Source organism: Echeneis naucrates, chromosome 4, assembly GCF_900963305.1.
Source record: "Echeneis naucrates chromosome 4, fEcheNa1.1, whole genome shotgun sequence".
In the NCBI taxonomy this organism is placed as follows: domain Eukaryota; kingdom Metazoa; phylum Chordata; class Actinopteri; order Carangiformes; family Echeneidae; genus Echeneis; species Echeneis naucrates.
Genome location: NC_042514.1, coordinates 5,215,634 through 5,239,600, shown reverse-complemented (window position 1 = coordinate 5,239,600; position 23,967 = coordinate 5,215,634). Strand labels below are relative to the sequence as shown.

Sequence of the window (23,967 nt, the reverse complement as noted above, 5' to 3'; positions counted from 1 at the left end):
AGTAAATCACCTTTAAACCGGAATCACAAACAGCAAAGTGGGGAAAAAAGCAGTTCACTTTACTGTCCAACTTCTGATTCCATGTCAATGATTAAGTGAATTTGTGACAGCAGTAACATCTTCGACTACAAAACTACTGAGATGGTCACAAATGAGCATTTAATTGAAATTCAACATTAACAGTGATTGAATTGATTGTTTATATCTGTTGTTTATCTGCTGTGACGACAAGCTAATCGGTCAAGCTAATCACCCTTGAATTCACCTATGTTGTCAGAAAAGGTGCTCTTTCTGTTGAATGACTGAATTTCTTTAACAGTTGTTTATCTTTTGTATTGATCCAACCAGCAGAGGTTCATGTAGATCCATACTATGGAGTCACACAACATCGCCTATGGGAATGAATGGCGCTCGTATCACTGGGACAAGGGACACCTGAAAGCATAACAAAGGGCAAAGATCATAAAAGGGTGAAAGTGCAGCTTCACCAGAGGGAACATTAAATCCTGCAAGTCAAGAAGGAGACTTGGTGAAGGGCTGACACAGATCACAGAATTTGCAAGAGAAGAATTGGTAGAAGGAAGAGCTGGACAAGGAAAAGAAAGAAATAGAAGAGGGGAGGAAAGAACTGGAAGAGGAAACAAAAACACAGGTTGAGACAAAGAGGCTTAAGGTGGAAAAGAGGGAAATGGAAATTAAATAAAATGAAGATGATAATGAGATACGGAAAAGGTACGGCAAGAGAGAGGAGAAGGAAATTAAAAATAAACAAAACGAGAAAACAGAGGAGATAGAAAGAAAGTGGAGCAGGTCAGAAGTGGAAAAAGTACGTGAGACGAAGGATGAAACAAAAATAAGGGAAGGCAGAGGAGAAAAGCATCAGAAAGGTGGAGAAAATGGAGAAGAAGGAATATATTTGGGGCAAGTCAAAAAGAAAGAACTTGAACCAGTGGGTGGCAGTAAACCGCCAAAAAGCCAACCATTAAAAGACACTAGAAGAAGAAGATGTGCGTTTTACGATGGCGCCCATCAGAGACTGTACCAGTGAGCTCCCTCTGTTGGTGCATACAGTACGATGGTTCATTCGTACCAAATGAAATGTTCATTATCTGCATAATAAATAAACGTAAAGAGGGCGAAATTACATCTATAAATCTATTATTTTGGTTGTCCTGCTTTATGACCCAATATTTAAATGGTGACACGACTCTCACGCTTATTCTGGCTTTTAAAAGTCCCATTTAGGATTATCAGATCCATTTGTGGTTTCGAGTGTCATCCCAGTGTAGTTTTAGATTCCCTCACTCAGGCTTCTGTCTGGAGCTCCAGCAATCAGAAGACTGGGACTGGCTGTTTGAGGGATGGAATAAGAATACAGATTTCCTGAAGAAATCCTCCAAGACAGGTCAGCTTGATTTTAGAATTAGCTGAGGTATGGCCATTGCTTTGCTGTGACATCATAAGGTTGTTTAAAGGCTCATTTCCTGGATATTGAGTGTGGGGCTCGCCTTCCGTCCACCTTCTTCTTCTCTTGATTGTCCCAAAACTACCCCACAACCACCTTCGGCCTCACCCTGATTTACCCCTCTACCTCTCCTTTATCCCCCTCACCTCTCACCCCCTATCCTCTTATCCCTAATCCCCATACTCTAGCTTTCCCTCTGTCTCCCTCTCCCCTTTCACCTTACTATGCAGGCTAATTGCAATCTCTAAATTTGCCCCTAAATGAATAAAAAAAGCAATTCATTAAAAATTCTAATAAAAAGTTCAATCATACTTCTGCATATTTCAGCCTGTCCGAATACAAATATACTGCAAAACCACGTACACTTCAGTTTGTGTGGTTTGTGACATTGAATATTTTGTTCTGGGCATTTAATTAGAGGGGCAGGTTTAAATGTAAACAACTTATTTAGACCTTAATATTAGAAAGAGATATGTGTGTTTGCAGCACAGCGCCCGTGTGCTCTGACATTTAGCATCTTTCAGGGTCCAAAGCAAACAGGAGGCAATAGGTTGTGAATAACAGTGATATAGTGGTTGTTAAGAGACACAAACACACACACACACACACACACACACACACAGAAAAACTCAATCCACCAGCCATAACACAGAGACAGAGTGGCATCAACCTCTATTATCTAGTCCCTATGCTGCTAACACAAAAGGCTCTGTGGAACAAAAATCCAATCAGTCCTCTCTAGGAGGATTTGCTCCACAGCAGCGCTCAGCAACACTGGTGGCTCTGCTGGTGACAAAGAAATAATCTCAGAGCCCACAGCCTGTTCACAGCCTGTTTACTGCCTTCGTCACATCGCCCTTTCAGAATGAGGATGAAGTCTACGCTTCTTCTGTTGTCATTTACTGTCCTCTGAGTTAAGCACGCTCGCTCTCCTTTTCTGCATGCAGAAACATGAAACACATGGTCGACTGTGTGTACAGTGCGTGAAATTGCCGTATTTGCAATACAGGGAATATTTACTCGAAGCATTAGTAATATGGGTTTGACAAAAAACAGGACCTTTGGGCATACGCGAGGCGGACAGGTTTTAAATAAATGTTTGATGACAAACATTCTCAAAACATTTTCAGTACTGTGTTGCCCCTTCCAGCCTGCCCCCCCACCCCCACCCCCACCCCACCTCCATCTACCCTTCAAGCTCATATCTCTCGCAGTCCTCCATTCTTTGTCTGCTAAATTATCACACTCGTTCTCCATTCATTAGCATGCTGCTGCTTATTTAGCTACGCTGCTGAGAAGCCTTCAACAAAATCAACTGGAAAATACTCCATATGAGGTGGCCAGCACACCCCTCTCCATTCCTCCCTTCCATCCTTCCTCTCCTTTGTTTATGTGTTTTTTTAACCAAATCAAAATGGAAGCAGAGTCGCCAATAATGAAGAGGAAGGAGATAAAATATGCAAATTCATAGAGAAAGGATATAATTAGGGCAATAATAGGAAGTGTTGTTTTCACAGCTGCTCATTTACACAAAAGCCTGATAGTATTTTTTTTTAAATAAATAATGTTCTCTCTCTGCTTCTTCACAGTCTTCTGCATTCCCTCCCTCTCTCTCTTAAGGTGCTCCACTAAAAACAAATCTCTGCAGACCTACAGCGTGAAAGCCAGTCAACCTTGCATTCTCTGAGCCACCCAGAAATTTCTATCAGCTCAGGTTTGTAACACAGGCCCAGATAGTGCGCAGAAGGCTGCATTTGGGTTGTTTTAAAGCTGTCTTTCCACATTCCACGAGTCCACCTAGGCTTTGTATAAACAATCTGCAGCCTGCAATCTGAAAAGGGACTTTTCTCAGCATGAAAGCTGCACGTCTGAAAGAATGTGCGAGTATTAAGGGTAACACAAGATCTCCAAGAGCAGTGCTTTCTCCTCCGTTTGACGTACATACTATAGATGTACTCCTGCCATCGGCTATTTTCTTTTCAGCAATTACACGAGTCCTGCTGTTGCTGCTGTTACCGTTTGGGAAAGAAAATTGAATTTAAACACTTTTGGGTGTTTTAAAGGAGAGATAAGGTCATCATTAGCATTTCAGAGAAATTTGGTAAGCATGTCCAAAAGGTGCATAAGACACAAAACTTTGTTGATTAGATCTTTGGTCCTTAACTTTAAGAAGCGTGATTATAAAAAGACGTGAGAAATGAGTGACGAAATGAGAGCTTAATGAGTGAAGCAGGTTTCTTTTATTCCAACTTAACTCAAAGGGGGACTAGTCCGCAAGATAAAGATCAACTGATTAAAGACTGCACAGCTGAACAAAAAGAAATTGGTACAAACAAGGGGGTTAACTTTCATTTCTCTACGAGAATAAGAAAAAGAGAAAGAAAGATTAATGTTCTGACAGAAAAGAGGTTTTCTTCGAAGTGAAATTGAAATAGTACTAGTACAAAAAGTTTAAACAATTGCCTTGTGTTTCATGAAGCAAGCGTTTCATAGGATTTAGAGGTGGCAGGGAAACTCTCCCTTCACCCAAACCACAACAGCACGCCATGAATGCAATTTGCAAAAGGGACAAGAGTAAATACATCATATTCAAAACAATAGCATCACCACAACAAAGACATAAATAGATGATATATCACTATATAGTTTGGATGACTGCCCAGACACTTTCATCTGAAGAAATGGAAGCTATTAAATGGCTGTGAGAAAGCCAGGCTGGTGCACTGTGTGTATTAGAGAAATCTCTGTTCACCCCACTTTCACACCACAGACAATTTAGTTTGAAGCATTTCTCGACTTATTCTGCTGATGTCTGTCATGTTATGAAAATGCTGAGACAATGCACGCTAGTACTTTACAGAAAAGCACGTCTGATGAGAGGTGCAAACTTAATTTGAACTGTATAAAAAAAATGAGAACTAAAAACTGAACTTCCTTTTAGGTTCACAAGCAATAAATGTTTTACTTCAGTCACAGTGCACTTAACTGTAAATGAGACTTTTTTTATATTTCGGTTTATGAGGGCTGCTGCATGCTTGGCTTGTTTTAGATGATCATCAGAAGTTTGGTAGGCAGACAAGGTTGCTGTCCATGAATAGTTTATTTATTTATCTTATTTTATTTTTGCAAACTGGGTATAGTACCCAGTGACTGCTAGCCAGCAGCCAAACTTATAACCACCTGTATGTTTTTATGAACCGGTGCTCCTCCTGGTGCATCGGTTAATACTTTGGCATTGTGTCCGGGTGAAACTGCACAGACTGAAATTTCCTAGTATTATTAATCAGCCTGTCATCACGGTGCCGTGATCTGTCCCCCCAACAACCCTGCATGGATGGGTACAGACGGAGGTGATCAAGTCTGATTTCAAGCTGTGTCTCAATCATTTGTGAAATATATGTAGTTCTTTAGAAAACTAAAAAGGCACAACCCGCTTTACAAAAAAAAAAAAAAAGTAGAAATAGAAATGTATTGATGTGAGGTGATCCAGCTCCTGCGCTGATGTCTGATTTTGTTTAGAAAACATGCCTTGACCAGGTTGTTTCCATGGAAACAATAAGGATAAAATAATTAAAGTTTTCATCATGTAGGCACCATCAGCTCCATACCTCATGATTTTTGTCCACGCAGTTCATAATCTAGTGCCTTTATCATCTTAAATTGACTTCCTTCATTTTTATCCAACATGTAAAACGAACCATTCAGACACGACTTTTGAATATGAGCAGCTGGCTGCGTAAAATCTGACTTCTGACCTTGGAGATATGTACAGTGATTATGTCTGGAGAGAGCAAAGCAGGAGACACATAGAATCACTGTAGAAAGAGATTCTCTAATGAACAACATTTCTATTCTGCTCTGACAGAAACAGCAGGGAAATGGAGATATAAAGAGAGAAGTGATAGAGTGAAAAAGAGGCAAGTGAGAAGAGAGATCTGAGAACTGCCTATTATCTCCATGCTGCTTCATTGCTTCAGACACACACACACACCCTAAAATTGCGTGCACATACTGACACACAACCATCCGCTCAAATCTGCCCAGATCTCATGAATATGATTGACCTTTTTTCCACTGTAATGCTGAGAGCGCATAAAGGGGAAAGGAGAAACTAAACAGAGGCAAGCAGAGTTAATTTAGAACAACACATTATTGGGTGCTGACTGCAGATATGGAAAAGGACAACCTAATCGATAAGCCAAAAGAATGACAATGGCCTCTCAAATCAATGTCTGGACCCCATTTTCTCACTGTGAAAAGACAAAGCCTTCAATGCAGGTGTGTTTTTTTGCTGTTTTTTTTTTTTTTTGCTGTTGTTGGTGTTGTTCTGTTTTGTGCTGTTTGCACCTGTGTGTGAGTGTGTGTACCTGGCTGCTGTTGTGGTGGAACAGTTGCCAGGACTAATCATTATTTAGTTGTGGCGGGGCTGGAAAGGTCAGCAGTCTGAAATGTCAGGCTGTGTTCAACAGGAGCCAGATGCAGCCGTGCGCTGCTCAAGTGTCCAATTAAAGAGGGCCGAGTGAGGTTTGAGTGGGTCTGTGTGTGGGAGCGAGTGTGCGTGTGTGTGTGACATAAGGAGCGGGAATAAAGACGTACTCTGTTTCTTTCTGTCTATTTTCCTTCAGTGTGTATAAATACAGACATCTATATGGTGCATACATGTGAATCGTTCGTCAGAGCCGTTAATGAATGTCATTAGAAACAAAGAGCAGCAGAGCAGGAGGGGAAGACGCCTCATCTAATCTCTCCTTCTCCGACACACAGGGTGTTGTGAAGCCACTTGAGCCTATAAGTTTGTTCACACCCATCAATTCTTCCTGTCGTCCATGCTCGGAAGACGAGTCAAAGCGGAGAATCATACGACAGAAAACGGCAGAGGCAAGAGGACAAAGGCAATGTGATAAAATAAGATCACTAATGAATAAGAGCAGATAATGGGCGATACTCAGACGAGTTGGGGGAGAGGTGTAAACGATAGGGAGGGTGACAAGGAGAAATCTGCAGGGAGGAGAGGGTGTCCTGCCTGTGTTTCCCTATCGCAGCCATTCATCGGAGAGCCTCAGCTGCTCTTCATACAGCCATCACAATAACCTTCAGCACGTTCACTGTGTGTGTGCATGTCCGCTCACCTACTGTGAATAGTAATAAGAAGCAGGGCAGAATAAAATATGTCTGCCAAGTTAAGAATATAATAGACTTCCCTTCAAGGCCACACGTAACAACAGCCTGAATAATGACCTGCAATAATTTGCACGCACACTGAGCTCTTTACTGGTCAGAGGGAGAAACCCCTCAGTGTGAAAGCTCTTTGGCTTTAAACAGGGCCGATCCATGGGTCCACACTAAGCCCTAAGGAAGGGTAGTTCCACATGACTGTCAGCTTTTCCAAAGAGAGAGATGCATAATCATAAAAAACTTGAGCTATTATAAGATTAATTCAGTGAGATGGAATAAAACTACTTAAACTCTTGTCACCAATAAGAATTTCCTCTGTAGTAGTAAAGTTTTACCTCACTTACGACATGGAGTTCTCACATTTTGGTGCTATATCACCAAATAAACTAAACAGATTATATTAAAGTAAGCTTTGATGGTACAATGGCTTTACACAGCACGCCCCAATTTTCTCTTATTCTGCTGTGTTAGACTTAATTTTTTTGTTAATGTTGTTGTTTTTTTCCAACAGATCATAATTATAATAAAGCACTACACAGACCACTAAAGACGCTGCTGCTTTAACTAAAGAAATGACTGTTCTGTTTCTGCATGATTCTAAACCTCTATGGGACTATTTGTCACCTGGAGTCTATTCAAAGCTTGATAGATAGCTCGCAAGAAATTGATCTGCATTTTCTGAACATCAGGGACAACAAGCTGTTATAACACAGCGACTTGTTTATTCACCCAACAGGTATTAAGTGAAAATGTGTGAATGAAAGCACACAGAATTATATGATCCTTACCGACTTCCTCACTTTACTGTAGGCAGTGTTTGTGTCCCCCTCCCTCTCTCATAGGTTTCCCCTCTGTCAAACTGTGAAAATGTCTAGGGCCTGAAGAACAGCTGCAATGTAAACCTGCTAAATTAACCTGGTCTCCATGAGCCTCACATATGCATTATTCTAATCAAAGCGTATTAGATCATCCAGATACTTTAGACATATGGGTCTCTGTATCCTCCTTGCCGTCCCCATCTGTTTCCCCTCCCTAGTTTTTCAAATTTCTCCTTGCTCTTCATCTCGCCGGATCCCTGGTTTCCACAGCTGCTTCTCTAAGACACTGGAATAAATTTCTAACAGTGGAACTACTTTCTGACACGTTTTTGTGTCCAGTCAAACTTTGAGCACCATATGCCTGCCTGAGCGCAACATGTTATGACTTTGAGGCGCACACTGGATACAATTCAAAGCACTCTGCCCAAACTTCATACATATTTTACCTCCCATATGCACAAAGAAAGCCAAACCAAACCTTAAAGGGTTCGCTGCAACAATATGCTCATGGACCATAATTGAAAATGGAAATGGCTGCTTGCGAACGCATAATGATGCAGTAGTGGGCAAATGTTTCCTGTCAGTGATTCAACATTATCTAAATATATAACAGCATCACAGTAGAGCAAAATAAGTCATTTCGGTTGTTCCGATGGAGTTTGGCATTATTTGCAGTATGTTATTAGGGTTGCTGTTTTGCTGACTGTATCTGAATGGCTCAGTCGTGTGTGCAAGAGCATTTCCTGCAGTAGATATATAAAGATTATATAATGGTATCAGTTCAACCAACACAGTCATGACTTTCTCAAGTGACATCCTTCAACGGCTTCAGAACAGCAGTTCAAAACACAAACATGTCACTGACTGTCTTTACACTGTGTGACAAAGATGATTCAGCAAAGTCTCATTAGTGAGGAAGTAAGTTTGTGTTCGCAAAATAATATTCATCCTTTAAAATCAGCATTGAACACACAGAACGTAGACCACGTATAGACTGAATATGCAGACAAAGTTTGTCCGTCATGTGGACAAACACACACCCCCGGAGAGAACACAGGTGCACACGATATAGTAAAACTATAAACATAAAGAACTCAGATGTCAACAACTTGTTTTGTGGGACATATACTGAGACAATAAACTCACATGTTGACTGCTGTCTTAAAATGTGCAAAAGTGCTGCAACAGACCTTGCCTCACAACACACACACATCTATGCAGACTTCCTGAACATATGCTTGGGGCGACATGCACCTTATGACTCGTTATGAATTTACGAGTCCCCTGTTAGTCTATCGTAAAAGATTTAAGGCAATGTTTTTTATTTTTGACATTTAGCACATCATAACACAACACAACTATAAAACGCATTACTGCAGTTGACTAACAACTATCAACTCCACCAACAGTTCTGCTACATCTCATCCCACAACCCAACTGTGTAGTTACATGAAATCAGGATCCTGCAAACAGCACGCAGCAGTTCGAGGATTTCAGATCGGATTAGAGAAAAAGACTCGCAATTCTGGCATATTTCATTATCAAAGCAAATTAGAAGACATGGAAAACATGCTGATACTGCTCCTCCAATGGGAACCAAACAGCCCAGGTTAATATGAGCGGTGTAGAAGTGGAGCAGCGGACTGGTGAGAGTCAAGTCATAAGATCTGAGGAACTTACCAGAGTTGGTAATGGTCAGCAGGTCGAGACGGCGTTGTTGCTAGAAGAAATAAGGAGAAGAAATGTCAATAAATTGATCGCTAATGATGATTTCACAGCATCACATCGCAGCACACACACTCTCTGACAGTCAATTAATCAGTCTCATATATCACATATTGGATTGCTCAGTGATGATAATCACATTTTGAAGAGCGTGATGGCAGCTGTAAACACATGCAATGAAATGCAATTACACATCTTACAGTTTATTTATCCATCCATCTATTTTCAAATGGCCATTTTTCGCTTATATTGTTTATAAACTTTCATGCTTCTTCCAAATAACTTGGCAACACTACACTGCTGTTAAGGTTAAATCTTGAACTCTCTTGCTGTGTGTGTGTGTGTGTGGGGTGGGGGGGGGGCGCGTGTACATGTCCTCATGAGTTTTGATGGAGTGTGTTTGAAAGAGTATGCAATTTTACACTTGATGTGTCCAGCATCTGAGAGAGAGTCTAGAAGAGGTGCTAGGTGGCTACCCCTCTCTTTACCCTGCTACCTGGCTACACACACACACACACACACACACACACACACACACACACACACACACGCACACGCGCACACGCGCACACACACACACACTTGAGCGTTGAGCACTGCAGTAATCAACACTGCAGCCTTCCTCATCTATTAGTCCCTCAGGAAAGAAGATCTTCACATCCTGGAAAGGATGACAGGTCTACGAGTGTGCGTGGATATGTCTCATACATACACACACACTCACACGCACGCACACACACACACACACACACACACACACACACACACGCTCAGGCTAGGTCACAGTCAAAGCCAGCTTTTAGGACCAGACTTCATTAATATTCAAGCTCCACACTAACCAGTCGCTGAGAGGGATGAGTAAAGTGACTCTCAGCGTACTTGGAGTCCTTCTCTAGCCACCTACAGTGCTGCCTGGAGTGGAGATCTCTGATTGGCTGCTACACAGTATTAAGTATTTAGCAGATGTTCTTAGTCTGAGTGACTTATAATATTGAACATGAGAGGAAAGGGGTCTATGAGTTTCAGCGATGGAAGGACTTAAGCCACGAGTTCAGTGACACTGTTGTTGGTGAAGATCATAAATATCAATGTAGACGGATCATCAGGACACATACAATCATGTTGGATATTATTATTGTTATTGTCGGACGGCATAGTAATATTTCATCAACATGTTTTTTTATGAGCGTACAAGACGTATTTACATACAAGAAAAATGCTTTTTTCCTGAGTAAAACACTGCTGCTAAAATTTCTGCCAGTACACAGACTTGAAGTGAGGGTAAAGCTTGAGGAGCGAGAAAAAGGGCTCTTGTGGAGCAAACTACAAATTGCAAGTTAATGAGAAACATGTGGGTGTGGAGCAAATTTTTAATGTGGAGATGGAGTCATGAAGGGCTTTATGGAGAGCTGAGTTTTCAATGCTTGTGTTTGAAGTGAGAAGGTCACCCCATCACAGGGAAACCAAGAAAAATAAATGTGCCTCGGAAGAAAGATGCTCCTCTAACATGCAAGAATTTGTGAAGTTGAAGCCAAAGGTGTGTTAGAAGTATGTTTATTTACTCATTCAGCCTTGACTGATGTGATGTCCCCATTTATTATTTAACACTGTACAGACTCTCCCTTGAATATCTGCCTCTGGGGCTTTGTGTGTGTGATGGTATGGATGCTGCAGTGGGTGACCACATAAGCAGTAGAGGTCACTGTGACAACATGAGACACAAAACAGCTGTGATTATACACTCCACCGTTACACATCCGCTCACACACAGATTTACACGCACAAACACTGCACTCCCAGCATCTAACTCTCCCTACCTCTCACACATACACACCACCTGTGGACACGGCTGACCGTCTACAGTCAGTCAGATATAGAACCACAACAGGAAACACTTCCATCTTACTCGATTGACACAAGTTAACTACAACACAGTTGTAGTCCTAAACAACATTCACTCATTCATTCATTCATCCTGTACCGCTTATCCATTTCCGGGTCGCGCTGGAGCCAATCCCAGCTCACACTGGGTGAGGGGCGGGGTCACCAGTCCATCACAGGGCCAACACACAGAGACAGACAGAGACCAACAACCACTCACACTCAGACCTACAGACAGCTTAGAGTCACCAATTAACCTGAACATGACGTTTTGGACGGAGGGGGGAAACGCACACAGGCATGAGGAGAACATGCAATCTCCACACAGAAAGGCCCCAGGCCGGGAACCGAACCCGTGACCTTCTTGTTGTGGGACAACAGCACTGTGCTGCCGTGCAGCCTTCTTAAACAACTGATATGTTCGTCAGTTAGATTTCTTCAGGAAATCCCTGTCTGTCTCTGCAGCAGTAACTAAACTGACAAACAGCAAAAATCTGCATATTCTTCAATTAAATTTTCCCATATATCAACATATGACATCATCTAAATGTCTCCTATTAATGTGTTTTTCATACAGATTGAGTATGTTTTTTAAATTTCCTCTACGGGGGATCAATAAAGGTGCATATAATCTCATCTTCTACTTGCTGCAAAGATATTTTCCTCTACATGAAGAAATAACCAGCAAAATAGCAGAAAAAAAGGCAAACGTCCTTCCTTTGACAGTCAGTAAGGTAGAAAGGTCAGTCAGATTGAATTGGATCATGCTGGACTGTGTAGCACCCTCTATTGGCTCTTCAGATTTCTGCAAGTGAATCTGCTGTGGACTGGATGCTGGATGAGTAACGATTCCTTATTTAAGATGACTGTATGACTATGAATAACTGCAGACGCATGGAATGAGGAAGCACACATATATATGCATATAAACTATCAAAGACCAGCTAACAACACTTTAAAATCTTTAAAAATCCTCATATAAACTGCGAGTTCATATAAAAAGTCCTTTTTATATGAACACACAGTTACACATATTCAAACACTCAGTAAATCTGTAACCAGCAGATAAAAAGTGTGAGTCCTGTTCAGTCTGCCCATACTTATACACAGATAATGAATCTGTAGTCGAGAATTACACCACACTACAAGTGCTCTCTCTTCCTGTTGCTTTTGTTAGTCCTTAACATGGATAAGGTGCTTAGTGTTCTTTAAGAGGGAGAGCGAGACAGACAGACACACAAAGAGGCAGAGAGGGGGGATCTGACACAGAGAGAATTACATTAGCAAAAGCATTTCAGGGCAGAAAATAGGATTGAATTAATCTTCATCAAACATAGCCAAGAGCTGAGGGATCTCACACTGGTTGAAACTGGCCCAGCCTCAGAGTGGCGGCCGCTGCGCTGCCGCTGCCATAGTGACGAACACGCAACAGCTTAAACCAACTGTTACTAATTGGTAATATATATGCACCTTTTTCTTCCTCTCCTGTGCGTACTAACCGATCACCTCCTGGTACTCTCGACACAGGACAGCAGACTGATTCTCAGTGCTAAAATATGTAACGCTGACAGCTTAACGGATACTAACTGGACTGCCCTGACGCAGTAGTTTAAACCTGCACTGATCTCCAATATGGTTAAATCATTATTTGCTATAAATAAGAAAATACGCAAAAACTATCTGGCTCAAGTCCAGAGATGTTCACCACAGGTGAATCCAAGCCAAACCTTCCAGTTAAAGTGTTATTTGGTCAGAAAACAGGAAAAACAGTTGGGAGCCAGAGGTGACGGCTGCTCCAGCTGTCACGGTAGTAGAACCAGCCAGCATGGACTCTGGGGCTCTGTAGCTAGAAGCACAGTAAACAATACTGATATAGTTCAGGAGATTGGAGCCCCGAATTATCTTAAAATAGCTGCAGTGTTATATGAGAAAATAACAAAGTTTTATTTTCCTGAGCATGTAATCTGAGGAGAAAGCCCACATCAGTGCTCATATTCCTGGATCCTTTATGAGAGCAGGCCGTGATACAGATATTTAGTGGAAAAACACAATTTTGGAAGAGCTTCATATTTTATATTCGGACTAAAAGGGAAACACTTCAGTTTCTTTACCGTCTTATTCATTCATTCATTCATTCATCTGTTTCCAGGTTACGGGGGCTGCTGGAGCCAATCCCAGCTCACACTGGGTGAGGGGCGGGGTCACCCTGCACAGGTCGCCAGTCCATCACAGGGCCAACACACAAGGACAGACAGAGACCAACAACCACTCAGACTCACACTCAGACTTACACCAGCTAACCCGAACAGGATGTCTTTGGTCAGTGGGAGGAAACCCACACAGGCACGGGGAGAACATGCAAACTCCACATAGAAAGGCCCGAGGCCGGGAACCGAACCCGCAACCCTCTTATTGTGAGGCAACAGCTCTAACCACTATGCCTCAGCGCCGCCCTCACTTCTTATTATTCCTAGATTAGTGTTTTTTTATTTAATAAACAGTGTCCTAATATTCTCAACCCCCCCCCCCCCCCCAAAGAAATCTATAATGCTTTAATCAGTATAAATGCCGTCATTAACAGAAGCAATCAGCAGACCAGATAGCAGCCTGTGCCACCATCAAATGGAGTGACAGCAGTGGAAAAACCATTAATGTACTAAACCCTACTTTATGACAAAATTAAATATTCATGCACAATCTACCCAAAACCCATTTGCCAACATTTCCTCCAGAATTTACTTTTCATATTTGCAGATTGCTATCACACAAAGAGTGTGAGGAAGTAGAAGGAGAGAAGGGGCAGAGGAGCCGTGGAGCAAGGGAGGGGGGGTAACTAAAAACCCAACCATCATTTGGTAGCTCATTTCAAATTAATTTAAAGTCAATATGGCTAAATTATACCGCCACAGACACCATCCAATGGACTTCCCTTTTTTTTTTTAAGAAAGAATTTCACGTAGCTGTGGATGAGATCTTAGAATGAACCTCCATTAGCAGGGAAATATTACATGGTGTGGGAAGTTTTATTTCCAGAAAATGCAGCATTAATTTAATTTTTATTGTCATTATTGGGTTATTATAGTAGTCAGACTGACAACTATCGCCATAATCTATTACAATGTACTTACATGGAATCCAGCGGTGAAAGTTAAAACCTGAACTTGTGACATATCACTCATGATGACATGGAGAACTTGTTGGCAGGCAGACACCAATTTTCATAAACTGTACATGTGCAAAATTAGCAGTTATGTGTGTATCTGGCTACTTGCACATTATGTTTCAGCTCTTTCAGCTCATCTCTGACAATTCCTGAGGGAAATATATTTCTTTTCTTTCTTTCTCGCTGCTATACACTTGCATGCTGCAATCTATGAGCGCAGTTAGTCTGCCAAGCTGTAACACAACAGAAAACTAAAACAGTGAGCTTAAAGACACTTTTTACTGAGAAAGCCTCTTTCACTCACAGCAGCAAAGGACTTGGGTGATGTTTAACAGGGAAAAAGTCTGTGGGTGAATTGATGGTTTCTTTTAACGATGACAATCTTACCTGATTGTTCATTATTGCAACCATGACAACAAGGGTCCATTAACCACACAGCAACACTTAACTTTAGCCCTGTTCTTAAAACCTATCCAGTCCGTTTTGTGCCTAAATCTAACAAAACTGTTACACTTGCTCTTATGGCTCATATCCAAGGTTAGAGACAGGCAACCTACATGTTCGATTATGTTGTTGAGCTCAGGGGAACTGTGGTAATTCCTTATGGGTTCATTACTATAAATGACCCCTTTAACATCCACACAGCCATATGTTCTATTGTTAATTTAAAGATAATGATTAGAGCCCCATTAAGGAATGAGCGCTGCTTAATATGTTCATGTTGAGTAACTGGCCTTTTGTCTAAATGCAACATTGACATTACAGCTTGCTAAGTGCATTAATTATTGCCGTGCGCTGTGATCCCAGTCTTATGCCGCTGCTCTGTTGATGAGGTCACATGCAGGAAACAGGCATCTGCAGCTGGTTCCACCGAACCCCCCGGTGACCAATAAACTCACACATTCAGACACAGGCGTGCGTACACACATATAAACATCCCCTTATCGTGTACTCAAGGGTTGGCGATTGATGCGGTTGTGAGTGAGAAGGTGGTTGTCAGCAACCTGACTAATCTTCCATCTTCCACATCTTGCTGTCTACATCACCTGAAGAAAGAGCCCCATCATCTCATCTGAATCACTGCTCCTAATTCTGTGTGAGATCATGCAGCTACAGCCCCACCGCAAACACACACACACACAATGCCTGGATAAATGTGCAGTACTCCAGAGGTAAAAGGGGGACAAGCTTTATTTGCACGTCTTTGCGTCTTGTAGCCTCTTAGTCATCATCCCTCAGTAGCAAAAAGGGGAAGTGAGGTAAGAATGAGCTAATGGTATGAATCTTTTAGGAAATGTTGGGTGTGGCTGCCTGGATCACTACATTTGACTACATCATTCTTGACTACAGGATTAAATGTATGCATGATGTAAACCTTCCTGTGAAACAATTAACAAATATATAAATAAAACCTCTGTGTGCATGTTTTTAATTACGATGTTAATATTTAGCACAACAAAGATTTTAACCAGAGGTACTAATGACGACAAAAATGTACTACATCTTATTAACAGGAGAAAAATGACAAGCTTTGTAGGAAAATCGCACATTGCTGGTGGAAATATGAGTCGCATGTCATTGTTATGTAATGTGTGTTGTGGCGCTGAGATGAGGAAGGAGAAGATGGAGCAGACAGGATGGAGAGCAGGGTTTTGTTGCGTGACCAAAAGCCCTTAGTTAAAAATACAACAAACCAAATAAAAGATTTATTCATTCTGAGAGCGGAGAGCAGCTTCCTCCTGAGCGATGGGAGCAGTCTGCCGCAGCCACCTGCACAGGGCACACAGTCCTCCCTGCTGCTGCCGTTATTACAAACCCTCTGACACTTTGGACTGCAGTAATCTGATAATGTGTACAGCAGCAGGCATGAACAGAGAGCACATGTAGCTGATGCTGACACATGAATATGCAAGCATGCAGTCAAACACACACACAAACAGTATGCATGTGGTCATATTGACACCCGCACGCCAAGCCACCGCCTTTTCTCAAAGCCATTAAAACACATGATTCAATTCCAGCTTGATTTCATTAAATATTCATACAGAGCAATTAAAGGAGCAGCTAAGCTGGTGGTGAGGTTTCCCTTTCCACCATCTTTCTGTCAGGTCCCCTCCTCTTTGAACAAGGACCCTGTGGGTCTTGGCTGTGTGAGCATGGTGCTCCACTTGTCCTTTTTCAAATACTTAGACTTTTACTTTGAAACCAATAACCCAGTGCAGCTGGCTAATAATAGCCTGCCACAATGTTTTCTACCAGATGATGACTAATTGTCACTTCAGTGCCATACACCAGACCTTGGGTGTGGTTTTTCTAATGTGTTTGACCACCGTTCGGCATCAGTCACACACACACAGTGCATTACCACCTGCAACAGCCAGGAGGAGAGCTATTCTCTTCCACTTAATGTAGACAAGCTGCAAACAAGAAATGTGCTCTGGCTAAACGAAATGAGAACATGGAGCTGCTGGCTGCGAAACATTTTAAAATATTGGTAATGATCTGTGGCACACGTTACATAAAATGCATGTTGAAAAAAATGCGGTCACCTTGACAGTGTGGCATTTTTAAAAGTCCTCAGTCAGCTCAGATCTGAACGATCTGCTGCAATCAGAGCCTTTAATGATGGGAGACGGGAAAATATGAGTCACATTTAGAGGGCAAGAAAATGCATCCCTGGATACATGGCATCCACAGCAGGATAAGGTCTTACTGTTTAAAACATAAAACCAAACCTCTTGGGGTGTCGATTACAGATGAACAACCTTAAACTCTGATCATATCAGCTGTTTCCAGACGTTCAAAGATCTCCACAAAGAGTTCAGAAGAAGACTAGAGAACCTGAACTGCAGTTTGACACCTAATGTAAATGCAGCATGCTGTCAGATTGAATGGAGACTCTCATTCTCTGGACAAAGCAGCCGTTGTTCAGCTGGAGCGCCTATTATCTGATGTCTTAGGCATCTCCGTGGTCTCCGTCCAACCTGAGAAGCTTGTGCTGTCAAGATGACTGCACCTGAAGAATCTGCGTCTGACATGCTGCCAGTTAAATATGCACCTGTACTCTTTGGTTTACTTTCCACTTTTTTCCATTGTCATGTCGCTTGATCGTCACACCGAGCAGATATTTTGAAAAGAAAAAAAAAAAAAAAGTGAAAATGCATGCGCATATCAATGTGTGTGTGTGTGTGTGTGTGGTTGCAGAAATGGGTAACCTAAGAATCCCTGCTGAGCCACGACTTTCCTCTGTGACCTGGCAAAGAATCGATGACAGCATCTTGACACTGGGGACCAATCAATGCCTTGAGGACACTGATAGCATACTTGATACCTCAACACACAATTTCGCTCTCGCACACACAGGCAGACTCCGTCCTAACATCATTTCCCCATTGGGCTGTGATTGACCCCTGGCTGATGGAGAGCAGGTGTAGTGACCTGGTATTTACCAGAGAACGGTGAATCAATGCCCAACGGCAGGGACGCAGTCAGGACAACCATGCAGTATTACTGAGCAGAGATCAAGGTTTCGCTATTCAAACGGATTACTGGACAACAATATAACTCATTTAAAACAAAAATATCTGTTTTACTATCTGATTGCCTTTTATGAGTAGCTTCTTAGTCGTATTAGTAGTTACTTTAGGCTTGCTCTTTTGTTTCCTGAAGAGTCTACTGCAAAGTTAAAGTGGAACAAAGTAATGATGTCTCTTTGATTGTATTATTTCTTTGTCACTGAGGATGAATATTGGTTAAATACAAGAGCACAGTAAAAAAGAAATGGTAAAAATAGAAGCCATAACATATGTCATCAACAAGTTTAACAGAGAATCTTCTCCACTGTATCACACAGTTGCGTTTTTGTTGCACAGTTTTAAATTTTTTATCTTTAGGTAACACTTCAATATCAAAAGTAAAATAGAAAATCCAGCTTGGTTTTATAATCTTATATTTCTATCATCTCCTGTTAGGAGTCTGAAAGGAACTGTGAGAGATGGAAAATGAAACTGAGATTCTACCATATGGGACTTGGAGCTCCTTCCTGAGATGTCAACAAATATTTCCAAGGTTTTTTGCGACTGAACCTGAAGCTCGTGCTCCTGCAGCAGCAGTGAACTTAAATACTGACTTGTCGATCTCCTCATCTTCAGACCAAATCTGCTGGAGTATCAATTGACAAGACGTAAAGCTGAAAAGTTCAACCATCTCTCCTCGGGGCCTAATTGGAGCTGAAGGTCAGGAGACGTGTATGTTCCTATTGGTTTATTGCCTTTATGGATCCAACACAACTGGTGAATGTGTATGTGTGCGAGCCGTAAAACAATTCTCCCCTCTTGCGTCTTGCTGCCTTTTTCCATTTCAAAACCATTTATTCCATTTATTTATTTATTTTTTTACAATATCCCCCAAAACAAATTCAAATGTCTGTTATCTTCAAGTAACCAGACAGTGGGAGACATATTAGAAAAGAAATGAAACAAAATGTTGTGTGACTAAAGTGTTTTTTCCAGCACAACTTTTCCATTTAGCTGAGTTGAATCAGGTATTGGAATGGAGTGCTGAATAGTTCTTTAAAGCTGAAGCAGACTGGACTGCTCTGCTACTGGTAATTAAGCGGGACAATAATTAGCTGCTACTGGAGGAAAGAAAAGGGGTTTTGAGGGATGCACTGAAACACAAACGCAGGCAACCACCCCCCACCCCAAAAAAAAAAAAAAACAAAACAGCGCACTTGCACATACAATTAAACGGCAAGATGCAAGAGGTTTGTGTGTCCCCTTGTCATGTCAAAGCAGCCAACGCCCTCTCCAGATGCTGTTGTATGGACCAGATGGATGCACTGTTCTGATGTCTGGTAACTTCTAATCACAGCTACAAGAATGAGAGTGGGACTGAGAAATAAACCGAGGATGATAAGAAGGGAGAGAAAGTGGGAGAAGAACTGACGAAAAGAAAAAGAAGTCGGATCATGACGATGACCCGTTTGAAGAGGACGAGCTCGCGAGAGGAAACTGTGCTCACAAGCAGCACCAAGTGTCTGAAGAGAAAGTTATGCTGCACAGCGTATCCTCCTCTCTCTCTCTCTTTCTCGCTTTGTCAGGAAAGGGTCGGTTTGCTGCCAATACTGTGAGACTTGGAACCTAAAAATCAATTTAACATTGGAGCTAAACAAAGCTGAATTGACCATCACAGGTACTTGGCTTACAGCCAGTTCCATTAGCCTTCTGAGCATGTGTGCGTTTGTGAACAGGGGCTGGTCAAGGGGTTGAGTAGTGCCGTTGTGGAGCATGTCTGCTCTACTCATATATAACCTGTCTGTGAAGACACTTAACAAGACAGGGATAGCTGCCAGAGTGAGATCTTATACCGTACACAGATATGCCTTTCTGCGGATTTTCTGGGAATCTGGAGGAATGTGTGTGTTCCCTTATGGCGTCTAACAACAGAGCTATCAGTTTCCTTCAAACAGGAAAAGCAGGCAGGGGGACAGAATGAAGACAGATAGAAAGCACAGAGAGGGGAAGACGGTGAAGTCAGCAGGATAAAAAGTTAAAGCAGTTACATTTCAGTTGAATTAACTTTGATTATTACTTCATAAAGAGAGTCATTTAATATAATAAATACAACGAATAATGCCATTTCTACATCACCACACAACATTATTATACTTACTGTGTAAAAAAAAAACTGTCTAGACACCAATTTCCTACCGATTGCCTGGTAAGGGGGTCTTGCATGGTGGGTGTAAACTAAGTATAGACATACAAACTCATCGTCTGGTTCCTCTTGGGCATCCTAAGGCATTCCCAGGCTGCCTGGGATAGATTAACGCTCCCACTTACTGCATCAGCCCCGGGGTCTCTTCCCAGCTGGATGTTACAAGATAACTGAGGCCTCGAAATGATTTCCCGATCAGGTGACTGAACTATCTGAAACGGCTCCTTTCATAGCTCCATTTGAAAATCTTCCAACATCGCAAGGGTTTATGAGAAAAGGAAGCCTAGTTTCTGCTCTTTGTCTCCACAACCTCAATCATTCATTCACAACTTTAAACTTGTGACTGGAGGGATGGAAACGAAAGTGACTGGTTAACTAGGTTTGAAGATGCTCGCTACTGTTCTCACTGTTTTCTGTCAGATTACCAAAAGTCCTGCCTTAATCGAGCCAGCAGGAGAAATGCTGAGGCATTGTTCATTTAGAACAGATAAACTCAACTTTCAACTTCTTGGCTGCACATGGAGAGCATGCGGTCCATTTTCCTGTGACTAGGACAAAATCCACGCTGTTCTTTAAATCTGGTTATAATCTTCTGTGTTTCTGTGAAGGCTGAACAGTGATAACTGGATAAGTGAAGCAAAATGAAGAATGGAACCAATAGTGTCATCTGTCAGTCTGCCGCAGTATCCGTGGACTTCATGCCAAACTGAAGGCGAGAAAGAAGAGAAGGGAACCATGACCCCTGAGCTCTTCAGCCACATTTCATCCTGTTAGTGCACTGGATGAGTTTTTTTACCTCATGGAAGAAAGGGGTGTTTTGGTACGAGGGAAATAAATTCTCACCCAGTCCTCTATGAGGGCGTTCCACCTGAACAAACCTTCCGCAGCGTATATGTGGCTTTTTTGCTCAACAATTTATTGAGCTTTACCCATAATTTTATTGCATTAATATGCTGCATATTTTTCTGCGAAAAGCTGTTTATCTGCTCTGACAGAATCCTTGTTGTTGACAGGTAGAGGGGCCTCCCTGTGGCAAAAGCTGCGCCAACACCAACCTTGCCCCCCCCATCACCCATTCCACCACCACACCCTCCACCTGCCTCTCACCAACTGTGGTTTCCTCTCCGCTGCAGCTCCAGATCGTACACTGACCCAGCACCTCCATCAAGGTCTCCCTTCCTCTCTGGAGTCTCTTTTCCTCTCCAGAGATAAAACAAACAAGAAAACAGTCGTTTGACGCATCTGTAATCACCTTAGCTATATCCACTGGAACTGAGGGCTTTTAATTCGCTGTGCTTTTAATTTGTTTTCACAGCAGTTTGGAGCAAATTGAATTTGTTAATTAAAGCAGCAAAATGAAATGCTGAGCATTATTGACGAGATGCTAATTGGGTTAGTGTGAAAATTGGAAGAGGGGATGAAGTGGTGTGGGTGGGGGCTAACAAGAGGGCTGAGGGGGGAGAGCAGGGTGTTTTAGGGTATCAATAGTCCGGACAAATCATATTATAGAACAGCACAAGAAAGGCTACGTGCCAAGTGGCCCCATGGCGACTCCCTTATGATCCGTGTGCATGTGTGCGTGCAATACATTTCCCCAGGCCTTTTTTCGACATTAATGCACAAACACAAATTGGCTGCTGAACATCATCCTTATTTCTTTGCAATACTAATATATTTAAACATACGTAAACCAACAGACACACAGACTATCTATTAACACTTTTAACACAGTTGCCCAAATGTGGCATAGCAACAATATCAATAGTTGCAATTGAGCAATGTAATTAATAAAACAAACAAGTCCAGGACTATATGGTTGCACTTATGGGCTTTTAAGGATTCTGTCTTTTCACGCATTAAGTGTGGCAAATGTGTTTTCTGACCAAGGATGTAAACAACCCTGCCCTGTGCGGTGCAGTTTCAAAAAGGGGACTGCAGCAGCAATAGCATATAGTTAAGTGAAAAAATATCTTATCATCAGGTGTAGTTAGGGCAGGCCTCAATAATGGCAAATCAAATCAGCTGCTCTTCCCCGTAAAAGCAGTGCACTCGCAGACAGGGTGTACATAATGGGCTGGAGGGAGAGTTCGGTCTGACTTATCCTGAGAGGATAGAGATTTGTCTGGGAGACGCTGATTTCAGAAGCACAAATAAAGGCCTAGTACAACCTGACAAGTGCAATGTAGATAAACAACAATCCAAATAGGCTGTCTTGGCCAAATGATGTTCATCTTTGAGCAGAATTTACAAGTGAGGCGAGGCCAATATCCCCTCCACTATACTTTTACCACAAAACTGTTTAGGAGACATGTTACAACGAACTAAGAACCCCAATAAATGTGTTGCATTTAATAAGTCATATTTGTATACACGAAGCAAAGTAATAGTCTGTGAAGTTTATAGCTGCCTATTTAGAGCCGTCATGACAGACAACGGCATCCTCTTTGGCTCATCTTTAAAACCAGATGTGCCATTTTACTTTCTGGAGCTCATTATAAATACTGAAACGATATCCCATATCCCACCCAGTCTTTGTGCTTAGGCATGCTTCACATATTGTAATACTGATGCAAATACACAAAATGCATCATAAAATCTTTTTAAAGACACCAAAACATTAATGAATAACATTTTGCATAAATATACTGACTGAAGCCTGAAGAAATTATGTCATTTAGACAGATTTAGGAGGTGCCTGTTTTGGCTTTAATGAGTCTGTTAAATATTTATTGTACCTTGTTAAGAATTTCTCAACTTTATTTGCAACAGCACTATTAAAACAAAGACACATGCATCCCTTATGAGGTTTGTGTGTATAAATGTATTCCCACTTGCACTTTCATGTGCAGTGAAGAGAATTTGCACAAGTGGAGGAAACTATGAAGCTCCTCGCACCCACCTGACTAACATCACTCCTGAACCAGCTCATTGACCCCGCAGAGCTCTGCTGAGCTGTTCAGTGCTAAGATCACTCAGTCTCCCTCCGGGCACATTGGCCCAATGCACTACTAATGAGAGGAGTTCACTCATTTGGCCTGAGATCCACACGGATGAAGGACAGAGGTGACGGGCTGGGAAGAAGAAAGCAATGGAGGGAAGAAGGAATAGAAACTGAACAAGCAATGGGCAAAAGTGACATAAATAAGAGAAATGAGAGAATGAATGCATTGTATGGAAGCAAAGACTCGGGGGATGGAAAAAGAAGGGACAGACGGCTCGGAAAGGAGCAACGATCCGGGTGAGATGGTTAGCAGTGGCTGAATTAGGGAGGTGATTATAGCTCTAATTACAGGCTGAGCCGCTTCATTGATAAGGTCCCAGCCCACACCTGACAACGCTCACTGCCCTGTTCCCTCTAATGCTGCTAATGCAATGCATGCACATATACAAAAAGGATAGGAGTGGGGAGAATACATAATGGCATCCGCATCATCCACATCCAGTTGGCATACAAACAGGCAGAGAAATGTTGTTTAATCCACACACAGCTTCAGACTGCAGCTATGAAGCACAAGGCACATATTTTACATATAAAACTAAAATACAACGCTATAACGTCTTCTATCCAAAAGATTTGCTGCTTAACACATATTGATTCAGTCATTTGCTGTTAGATTAACTGTGCGGTTCACATAAGACAGTATTTCCTTCCACAAAGGGACAACATATGCATTGTGATTATGAGGTGTAAATTAAATCCGGATAACATCTAGATAGAAAATGCAAGCCGCATAGTTTTTACATCTTGTATTACTGACAGCACCAGCTCTGCCTGGCTCTGCCTGGCTCTGCCTGTTTATGTTGGTCTGGTCATTAACACAGTTAAGTGTCTCTGAGGCCTTTTTTGGACTGATATTTATCATTTGTCTTTTCAGCGGTTGATTTCATTTAACACAGCCGAGCCGTTTCTCGGGTCACACCTGTGTCCCTGACCAGGGTGGTCCAAGACAAACAGAGCAAATGTACTGTATGCTGTTTCTACAAAGCCTGTATTTCTATCAATCGTATCACATAATACCCCA

The 23,967-nt window shown here is 41.9% G+C and overlaps 1 protein-coding gene across 1 annotated transcript in view; it reads right to left on the bottom strand.

Annotated features, from left to right (window-relative positions):
- Positions 1–23,967, bottom strand: part of agbl4 (AGBL carboxypeptidase 4) — a 240,193-nt gene that overhangs the window by 72,728 nt on the left and 143,498 nt on the right. The window contains exon 6 of the mRNA XM_029499931.1: positions 9,139–9,178. Within this exon, the coding sequence (XP_029355791.1) occupies positions 9,139–9,178 (40 nt within the window). The remainder of the gene's footprint in view (positions 1–9,138; positions 9,179–23,967) is intronic.